The sequence below is a fragment of the Diabrotica undecimpunctata genome, chromosome 7 (genome assembly GCF_040954645.1).
Source record: "Diabrotica undecimpunctata isolate CICGRU chromosome 7, icDiaUnde3, whole genome shotgun sequence".
Taxonomy (NCBI): Eukaryota; Metazoa; Arthropoda; class Insecta; order Coleoptera; family Chrysomelidae; genus Diabrotica; species Diabrotica undecimpunctata.
The window spans coordinates 10,267,368-10,278,631 of record NC_092809.1 but is presented as its reverse complement, the minus strand read 5'-3'; the positions used below and the strand labels follow the sequence as shown (position 1 = coordinate 10,278,631).

General features: G+C 34.1%; 1 protein-coding gene across 1 annotated transcript in view; it reads left to right on the top strand.

Annotated features, from left to right (window-relative positions):
- Positions 1 to 1,011: 1,011 nt before the first annotated feature.
- The window catches only part of LOC140444962 (uncharacterized), an 84,083-nt gene continuing 73,830 nt past the window's right edge, over positions 1,012 to 11,264 (top strand). The window contains exon 1 of the mRNA XM_072536693.1: positions 1,012 to 1,192. Coding sequence (XP_072392794.1) covers positions 1,162 to 1,192 — 31 coding nt within the window. The 5' untranslated portion in view covers positions 1,012 to 1,161. The remainder of the gene's footprint in view (positions 1,193 to 11,264) is intronic.

Here is an 11,264-nt window from a genome sequence, read left to right as displayed (position 1 = left end):
AGTTATGCTAACATCCAACATCCGGAAAGGATAGGCACCATAAGAAGAAGAATATCAGTTCTTAGTTCACACATTCACGAGTAGTTAAGTAGCGACTTGGTTTACTACAACCTTGCAAGGTGGTTTATATTTCTTTTGATCATTGCTAATTTTTTAAATAAGGTTACATACTATTTTGCTACTACATGTTAATTTTTGTCAGTGTTTCGATCCACATTTCTTGTTCGACTTATCTGTTGGAGTAGGTCTGCTTCGCGGTTAACCACTTCTTGGAAGGATCAGCTGCATACAGGGTTTTATATTATCTCATTAGCTGTTTGGACTCTCTGGATATCCAGGGAACATATCATTGCCTACATTTCATGGGAATAACTTTTCTAGATCCATTTTTTATTTAAACTCATTAATTCATAAAATTATGACAAAATGCCGTGGAAACTTTCTACTAAGACAAGAGACCAGGTGGTCATATTCAGATTGGGACTTGGACATAAAAAGATAACCCATGATTTTATATTAATGAAGGAACTTCCTCCGATGTGTTGGATAGTGAAGTAACGATGCAATATATATAAATAGACTGTCTTCTCTATGTACTGCAACGACAACAACAACAGACACCTAATACCTTTAAAGAATGTTTAAGTGAAAATAATACATCTAAAATTCTTAATTTTTTACTTGCCATAGGACTGAGTAACCAAATTTAATATTTATTAGGTTTTTGTTCCCCTTTCACATTTAACAGATTAATGCTAATAACCCTTGAACCCGTGCTTTGAAGCAAATTTTAAATAAAAAAATGTAAAAGAGTGTAATGAACCACATAATTTTTGACAGGTAATTAAAAATTTAAAAATATTGCTTTAAAGCAAACTGCATTAACATAAAACGCTTCAAAAATGTATTCACAAGCTTTCAAACCATCACTTTACCGAATCCTTCAAGACTCATAAGTTACAGTTAAATGCAAACACGCATTATCTAACGAATTACGTGCCATAGCATCCGCGAACGTATATCTTCGCGACTCTCCTTCGCGGCGTCCCCTCGCCCTCCCATAGGCCCCCCTTAAAGGACATCCTTTCACTATTCTTCAGCAATCTTCAAGATGCATCTTCTTCGTTCCATGGGAGTTTAGTCGAGCTTTGACTTACCACGATGAAGGGTGCTAGTGTTTTGTTTTTCTTAGGTGAGTTCAGTGAAACCGCATCCCCTACAAAGGATTTTATGCCGTGGAGCTTTTGGATTAATTGCGATGAAATGTTTTTGGTGATATTACTTTAACTTGATTTTCTTATAATATCAACTTATAAATGTTTATTATAGGATAAATAATTTATTTGTGAATGAAAAATTCACTTAACTAATAAAGAGTATTAGTTACAATAAATAGAAACCAATAAATATTGGTTACAAATTTTTCCTAAAATTTTATAATAAAAAGTAAATTTTACAAAAAAAAAATAAATAAAAATTCATAACTTTTTGAATAATTTTTTTCTTTACTTTCTTAACTAATTATTTATTTTATTTACCTATGATTTTCCATGTATATGTCTTTTTTATATGAATGAAAGAAATATATAAAACATTTATCCATACCATTTGGACCTAAAATTGATGTGATAATATTTTTGTGAAAAAAGTTTTTTGCATTTAAAAACTGTTTTTTTTTATCAAACCAAGCAAGTTGCCTTAGAACTGATTCCATTATTGTCACATACAGGTTCTTTTCTTCTTATTCCCATACTTGCCTATTCTTTGGCAACCATAATGCTCTATGTACATACTTTGCATTGCCCTACAATTTTTCTAAGATTATAATTTTGTTCTGTAAACACACTACACGTTATATGCTATTGTAATTTTTTATTGACCTATATATTCTTTTGATATCTCATGAACTAATAAATTGGCAAATTTTTCTGTATTTTAGACTTTTGTAATTAGTTTACATGCATTTACTTTTGTTCATTTCCTTAATTTGGTTTGATTTGCTGGCTTTTTAAATTTGTATAATTAGAATAAGAATATGTAAGCACTACGAAATTGGTAGGCCCATGGCTTGATATACTTTTCTTTTGCACTCCCTTGTGGCAGTTGCTTTTATTTTCCAGTTCTTTACGTGAAGTCTTTTGATATCTTCTTTAACTTCGTTCCTCCATATTGATCTCGGTCTTCCTCTTCACCTTTTACCTGCCAATGCACTAAATAGTACTATTCTGGGTATTCTAGATAGAATCAGTCTCTGCACATTATCCAACCATCCAAGTCTTTGTGCTTTAATTGTCGCTAATATGTTGAGTTCTTGATAGAGCTCTGTTAGCTCGTTATTTGTTCTTCTTATCCATTGTCCATTTAAGTTTTTTCCACTAAAGATTTTGCGCAGTATTTTCCATTCCTAATCTAATAACAACTCTTGGTGTTTTTTTGTCGTGATCCATGTCTCAGCAGTCCACCTCACTATCGGCCTTATTACGGTCTTGTATGTCCTTAGTTTTGCTCTTCGAGATATATTTTTGCTTCTTAACAACCCGTTAAGAGCATATATGGTGCGGTTTTCCGACGTATTATTTTCTATTCTACTGCAAATTCTATTCTATTCATAATTCTTTTCTGTGTTTCTTCTTCATAGTAAAGTTCTCTTATGAAGACAGTTTCTAAGTACTTAAATCTTTCAACTACTTCGAATTTATATTGTATTCCCTTTCCTGTTGTCATTGTTATGTACTGATCCTGAACGAATTGCGTATTTGTCCATTTAATATACTTTTATATACAATTCTTTGGTTGCTGCTCTCTCTTCGAGTTTCATGACTATTTTTATCAGCTCTATTTTGTTTCTAGCCAAGATTACCAAATTATCTGAAAATGCTAAGCACTGATGTTTTTGTGGTAAATCAGACCTGTTCTATCAATGCTTCCTGTATAACCTTTACTAATACTATGCTAAACATTATAGATGATAATGGATCACCATGCCACACTCCTTATTTGACCTCAAAGCTTTCTGTTATACTATTGTTCATCTTGACTTTATTCACTGTCCTGTGAAGAGTTCATTTTATCATTCTAATAAGCTTTAGACAAACATCCATATCTTGCAGTGCTGTGAATTTGCTGTGATTAAGATGAATCAAAAGAACCATCGTGTCTTTATTGTATTCGTATCTTTCATCCTATATTTCTGGTAGTGTGAAGATCTGATCCACATTACTTCTGCCTTTTCTGAATCCACACTGATATTCTCCTATATTTTTATCAACCTTTGTTGTTAATCTATTCGTTATATGCATCATCATCATTAACTTGTATGCGTCCACTACTAGACATAGGCCTCCCTTAGCCCTTTTTATCTATCGCTGTCTTGTGCGGCTTGTATCCAGTTCTTGCTAACACGCTTTAGGTCTTCAGTCCATTTAGTTGGTGGGCGTCCTTGCTCCGTACTACTTTTTGTCTTGGTCTTCACTCTTCTTCTTCTTCTTCATGTGCCTTGTCCGTTCCGAACGTTGGCAATCAACATGGCTATTCTGACTTTATTTACGGCAGATAATAGTTCAGCAGATGACAATCCGAACCATTGCCGCAAGTTTTGGAGCCACGAGTGTCTTCTCCTCCCTGGATCCCTTCTGCTGTCTATTTTCCCTTGAACGATCAGCTGTAGTACTCTATATTTATTATGTCTCATAACGTGACCCAAGTATTCCAACTTTCTTTTCTTTACACTTATTCCTACCTCTCTCTCTTTACCTATCCGGCGTAGTACCTCTTCGTTGGTCCAGGATATAGGTAATATACGTCGGTAAGCCCACATTTCGAAGGCCTCTACTTTTTTCATCAATGTTGCGGTCATTGTCCACGCCTCCATTCCATATAACAGGGAATACATAACATTTCAGAAGTCGAATTTTGAGAGGTGAAAATTTGCTTCATGCTAGTGAATGATGCTCTTGCCTTTTCTACTCTTATACGTATTTCCTTCGCTTGATCCCAATTTGAGTTAACCACGTGTTCAATTCTTTCATTGTCTAATATCAGTTGCTGTGGTGGTTGTTGGGTTTTGCTTACTAACATCCATTTGGTTTTTGTGATATTTAGTCTGAGTCCGTATTGTGCACTTGTTTTTTGTATCTTGCTCATTAGGCAACTCAGTTCCTCCATGCTACTTGCTAGAATCACAGTGTCATCAGCATACCTTATGTTATTAATTATTTCTCCATTTATCTGTATGCCTTCCGTGCTTTCCTCCAGCGCTGTCTTAAATACTTCTTCTGAGTATATATTAAAGAGAATAGGAGACAAGATACAGCCCTGTCGTACCCCTTTCTTGATCTCAATTTTATTGGTCAATGTAGATCCTACTTTCACTTCAGCTGTTTGACCCCAACGGTTGGTCTTCACTCGACAATACGTTTTGTCCAATTCCATTTTAGCAACGCGATTTTTTTGATGTCCTCTGTTAAACGCCATCGTAATATGCATAATCAATATTTTATATGCTATGTTGAGCAGCGCTTTGCCTCAATACTTCTGACATTTAGCCATATTTTCTTTTTTGTGAATAAGACTTAGCATTGCTTCTGTCCATTTCTTATATCGTATTTAATTAATTTCTAAATTTTATCTGCTAACTAATGTCCCCCAATATTATCCTCCTGGAAATATTTGCTACTTCTTTAATTACGTCTCTTAATGTTCCCCACAGGTATTCTATATTTCTTTTATCCACTATGCTCTTTAATTTGTTGTTAATAATTTGTTTACACAACGTTTTCTAACTTTTTGTCTGTAATTTGATTGGTTTGTTTGTTTCGTATTTTAATTTCTTTATGTTACGAAGAGTTGATACTAATTGGTTAATCCATATTCCAATCAAATAGTGGTCTGAGTATATATCCGATTCTCTATATCTTCTCGCATTTGTTATGCAGTTTTCTTCGTTTTTCTCAATTAAAACATGGTCAATCTGGTTGACTGTACTGCCGCCCGGAGATGTCCATGTTCCCTTATGATTATAAGTACCTTTTCTTTAGCAAAATCCACCAGGAAATATCCATTTTTGTTGGTCTCTGCATGTAAACTGTACTTGCCTATAGTGGGTATTATTATTTCTTCTCTGCCTATTTTGGCATTAGTATCTCCTAGAATAATCATTATATCATAATCATCAAGCCTTCCTTAGTTGTGCCCATGCCCTCTATTTTCTTTTTCTCTGAGGGCGCATGTATATTCACAAATATATTCTTTTGATATTTAACCTTTAGTCTGAGTCAGCTCCTCCATATATCGCTTCATATTTTATCTTGGGTTGACCCACATGTGCAATAAAATGACCTCCTATTATGAGTCTCTTCTTTGATGTAATATCTCTAAGTTTGACTGTTAATTTATCATATATAATTTTATTTTTCACTCCCTTTCCGACCGACTTGGGGAATATAACAACATATATAGTACTGTGCGGATTAATGGAATTATAGGCTGTTGTAATAAAAAAAGAGTTCATTTAGAAAAAAATTATATTTTGACAAAACTATAAAGGTAAACTTACATCATTTAGTAGCAAATATTTCGCCACTTTAACTGCAATCACTGCTTTTACCTGTTTTGGCATAGATTCTACGAGCTTCTGACAGTTCCCAGATATCCTTTCATCTCGACCAAACCAAAATGATCGCTTTTATCATTTTTATTTTTGTAGTACACTCGATTTTGCGCAGTATAGCTTTGCAAATGGCCCATAAGTTTTCAATGGGGTTGAAGTCTGGCGAATTACCAGACCAATCTAAAACATTATTCTTCTTATTTTTGATAAATTCTGTCATTCCTCCGCTACTCCTTGGGGTTGACATTTTTGGAGTTCTGTGTCTAAACGCTGTTAAAACATGGATTTATATTTTTGGCTGTTCGTCTTGCCTTCGATTGGTACCAAAGATCCAACTCCCATGTATGCAAAAAAAATATCCCCAACATTCCCAAAACATTTTTTTCAATGGATGTTTTACGGTTTTATCAATATGAGATGGTGTAAGGTTTTCATTGTTAGACTTTCTGACGAATTTTGGTGGTCGTATTGCCCTTCTACCATTCTCCAAAAGTCTTTTCCGAACAGTTGAGCCATGGATCACTACACCTGATGCTGCTAGCTCTTGTTGGAGCTCTTGGTTTGTTTTTCTTGGGTCCAATTTGCTATTTCGAAGTAAAAATCTTTAATCTGTTGGTTCTCTTTCATTTTTCTATCAGTAGTTATACCAACCCCATTCTGGGTGAACTTTTCACCACACACTTCAATTTGTATCCTTTATCCAATTATTTTACCCACTGTTCTTTCTACTTCACTATCCTAAATTCTTCTAACCATTAATAGTGTATCCAACCACTAGGAAGCACATTCTTTACTCAGGATACAAGGTTTTAGCTTAAGTATGGTATAGCTTCGAGCGATAACCTCGTATGATATATCTAAATCTTGTGTAAGTGTGCGGTAGCATTCTAGTGCTTTGTAAATTCGATAAAGCCATAAACTTGGATAAGTTATACGCTGCTTTATCTATTCAGCCTGTCGATTTGTGTAAATATTTTATTTACATTTTTGTTTAAAGAGAATAATTACCAAAATATAATATAATGTTTATTATACTAGATAAAATATCATAACTATTTGTTCATCGATAATATTCGATAACCATTTTTGGTCCTCTCATAGAAAGTTCAAAAGACTATTAAAAGTATCTTAACCATTAATGCTGACCCACAATCCCATCGATTGTTCAAACAAAGTAATCTTTATAATAGCACATTATAAGAGGGTTATTATAATCTTTCAGCTATAATGCGAATCAATATAAATATTAGTCATTAAACACTTCGAACGGACAATGGGTTCCATTTGTATAAACTTTCTATCTTTCCCATATTGTAGTCTTATATAATTAGTATTGATTTGTGTATTGTATATTGATCTTTATAAAGGACGCATCAATCAAAGCTAACTTCTTCTATATAGGCATTTAGGATTAGAGTTATTAGTAAGTGGCAGTTATTCTTTGGAAACGTATGATATAGTAAGTGGTTGCCGAAAGAATGTGTGTGGTAATATTTCATACACGTGCAATGATCTGATAGTGTGTGAGAGTTTCATTATTTTATGGCAATATTTTTCTGTTTTTAGATCAATTAATGCTTCATCATTTTTAACTTTAAATATAAGGTTGAATGCTCGAATAAATGAACTTTGATCAGATAAAAGGCATATATCGAGCACAGTTTAATTAAATCTTGCCCAAGTACTTTCGATCCCTAGGGTGAAGTGATCCCCTAGATCCCTGAAGATGATCTAGGGATCGAAAGTACTTGGGCAAGATTTAATTAAACTGTGCTCGATATATGCCTTTTATCTGATCAAAGTTCATTTTTAACTTTGTCTACATCAATTTTATCTTTATCAAACATTTGTTTATTCATTAAGTAGTGTATCTTTTATTCCAGATTTTGAAAACTGTGTCAGACACAATGACCCTGTAAACCTAATTCAAGTTGAAACTATATCAGTGTTTGATGAATTAAGAAAACTTCCAAACAAATTCTCCTCGGGGCCTGATGGAATCCCACCGGTATTATTAAAGCACTGTCTATTTTCTCTTACTGTGCCCCTAAAATATCTTTATAATTCATCTCTTATGACTGGTGAGTTCCCTTCTTTCTGGAAGAATAGTTATATTGTACTCATTTTTAAGTCAGGTAAAAGTGAAGATATTGAAAAATACCGAGGTATTGTATACAGTGAGCAATCCCAAAACTTCTCGACAAGCTGGTGACTTCTCACTTATCAAAACTAACAAATAATATAATAATACCCTAACAGCATGGCTTTCAAAGGGGAAGGAGCACAGTGTCAAATTTGCTGGTCTACCAAGATGATATATGTATTGGGTGCCTTTGAGAGGGAGTACCAGGTGGACAGCATCTATACTGACTTCTCAAAGGCATTCGATAAAGTAAATCATCGGTATTTAATCAGTAAATTAGGAGCCATTGGTATAGCTGGCAAATGGCTTGATTGGTATGATCGTTTTCTTGTGGGTAACACCCAGAACATTAAGATAAATGGTGTGTCGTCTTAATCTGTTGACGTCCTCTCTGGAGTACCACAGGGGTCACATTGTGGTCCTCTACTTTTTGTCCTCTTTGTTAACGATGTTGAGAAAGTCATTAAGTATTCAAAATTTCTCAACTTTGCTGATGATAAAAAAATTTATATAGTCATTACTTGTCGGTATGGTCAAATTCAGCTACAAGAGGATCCCTGCAGATTTAGCCATTGGTGCAAACTAAATGAATTAAAATTGAACATTGATAAGTGTTGTGGTATTACTTTTAACAGGAAGCAAACAATTCTAAATTAAGATTATAGCATTGATAACACTCAGCTGTATAGGCAGGACTGTGTTAAGGATTTAGGTGTTTATTTTGATTGAAAATTAACATTTCGTAAGCATGGGCACAAGAGAGGCGATCTTCAGTCTGCAAGTTTTAATTCAAAGATGCAGAGACATGCACAAGGACGTCCACTTGTGCTTCATCGACTTCTCCAAGGCGTTTGACAAGGTCAAACATGATAAACTCATGGAAATGCTCAGGAAGATGCATATTGATGCCAAGGATCTGCGCATAATAACCAGTCTCTATTGGAATCAAAGTGCTGAGATAAAGATGGGCAACTTACACAATGGGAAGATAGATATTAAAAAGGGTGTACGACAGGGATGCGTCCTCTAGCCGCTCCTGTTCAATATATACTCTGAACAAATCTTCAGAGAAGCATTGGGAGAAGTTTCGGAGGGTATCAAAGTAAACGGAGAGGTAATCAATAATATTAGATATGCTGGCGACACAGTTATTATCGCAAATGACTGCAACGAGCTTCAAAGACTCATGCAAAGCATACACACAGCAAGTCAAGAATATGGTTTAGAACTCATTACAACCAAAACTAAATGCATGCTCATCAGCAGAACACAACAACCTCCGATGCAATTGACATTAAACAACCGAAAAATAGAACAAGTGGAGACATACACATACCTTGGAACCACAGTCAACACAAAATGGAACCGGTCAACAGAAATAAGATCACGCATTGAAAAAGCGCGAAACGCGTTCAACAATATGAAAAAGTGGTTCACAAGCAAAATCTCAATGGAACTAAAATTAAGACTGGTCAAGTGTTATGTCTTCCCGGTCTTGTTCTATGGAGCAGAGGCATGGACCACAACGGAAGCCACCCTGAAGAAACTAGAATCCTTTGAGCTGTGGATATATCGCCGTATTCTTCGGATATCCTGGACAGACCACATCACTAACGTGGAAGTAATGCAGAGAATAGACAAAAGCAAACAAATAATCTTCACCGTAAAGAAACGGAAGCTTGAGTACTTCGGACATGTCATGAGGCATACTAAGTACCGGCTGCTACAGTTAATAGTCCAAGGAAGAATCGACAGTAGGAGGGGACCGGGAAGAAGACGACACTCATAGATGCATAACCTGTGACAATGGTTCGGACTAACATCGACCGAACTGTTCAGAGGTGCCGTAAACAAAGTCAAAATAGCCTTGTTAATAGCCAACGTCTGAAACGGATAGGGCAAAGGAAGAAGAAGAACTAGAACCACTTCTGAATTTTCATGTTTTGTTTTACCAATTCTTTTTAATAGTCTCATTCGCTTCAGACCAGAATATGCAATAGTTATATGGGGATCTTACTATTAAACATTTATAGACAAGCTTGATCGTGTTCAGCATAAATTTGGTAAACACTATCATTACCGTAGTGCTTTTCATGACCTCTCTGTCCCATACAGTTATAGTATGATCACTTGAAAATGGTTTCTATGAATCGGCGAAAAGATTATTTTTGCATAATATTCCTTTACAAAATTGCTAATAATTTGATAAATTAGGATTAGGTCCTAACACTCTTCATGGAACTAGGCATACTTCGTTCTTTCATCTACCATTTCATCAATTTAATTATGAATACTTTAAGCCTCTTACTCATATGGTGAGACTATATAATAGGTACCAAAGTGATCTGGACTTATTTTTTCAGTCCTTAGAACATTGTTAGATCTATCCCTGATAGACTGCTATTTGTGTGATATTAGTTTGTATTCAAGTTAATTATTAGTTTTTGTTAAACTTTACTAATAATTTTCCAATGTTATGCTTACTTTGAAAAATTTTATATATTATATTTTGTTCCAATGTAAATGGTATATCCGTTAATAAATAGAATAAATAAATAAATATTATTTCTTTCTGATCTGAGTCCAAGTGTTCTGTATCTACAAACAATTTACTTCATATTCTTTGGATGATTTGTCTGTTTATTATATGCTTTTCTTTTTAATATTATAGTTTTTATCAACACGACTAAATATAACCTCATCTTCTACATAACTATATCGTAAAATGACAATATGCCACAGTTATGCACTAAATTTATTCAACTTATGTAGAATTTAAGGGGAAATAAAAATAATTTTAATAAAAAATATCAATATTAATACTATTTATTAACAAAAAGGATTTTGAAAGTGCTTTTTTGTGGAATGTATAATATAATTATTTTCTTTAAAAAACTTTAAAAATTTTCTGCTACCAGAAATAGTAATTTTTGTTTGAAGATAGTGATTCGAGACCATAATAGCAATAGGCATGTTCCAAATAAATCGCCCAGTCCACAGACAGTTTCTCCACTTTCTTGAAAACAAAGTTTGGAAGTTTATCGGCCAAATATTGGGCCACATAAACTGCGAGGACGAAATTTGGATAACTAGGTTTTCCATTAATCACAAAATAAGGCATTCTGTTGAGCTGACATTTATAAGTGCTTTATTTTTTGACAAAAAATGTATAAAATTATATAATAAAATTATCATTATATAATTGATTGTAATTAAAATTACATTTTTAACTACATTTCACGTTTCGATTTAGACTCCGGAAATTCGGTTTTCAAAAAGATTATTTTTAAAAATTCTGTGAAATGTAAGGGTGTAATCACAGAGGTATAATACAAATAGAGTAAGCGACGCAATACAGGCCATTTTCTCTCACCAGTGTGAGAGAGAAAACTGGCGCAAAAAATTCCCTGCATCTCTTTATAATGGGTTGGATTTATCGACCACGTGTTCTTCCTATTGATCATTAAGCTCACATGGTCGATAAACCCGGCCTATTAGAATGAAATGCAGGGA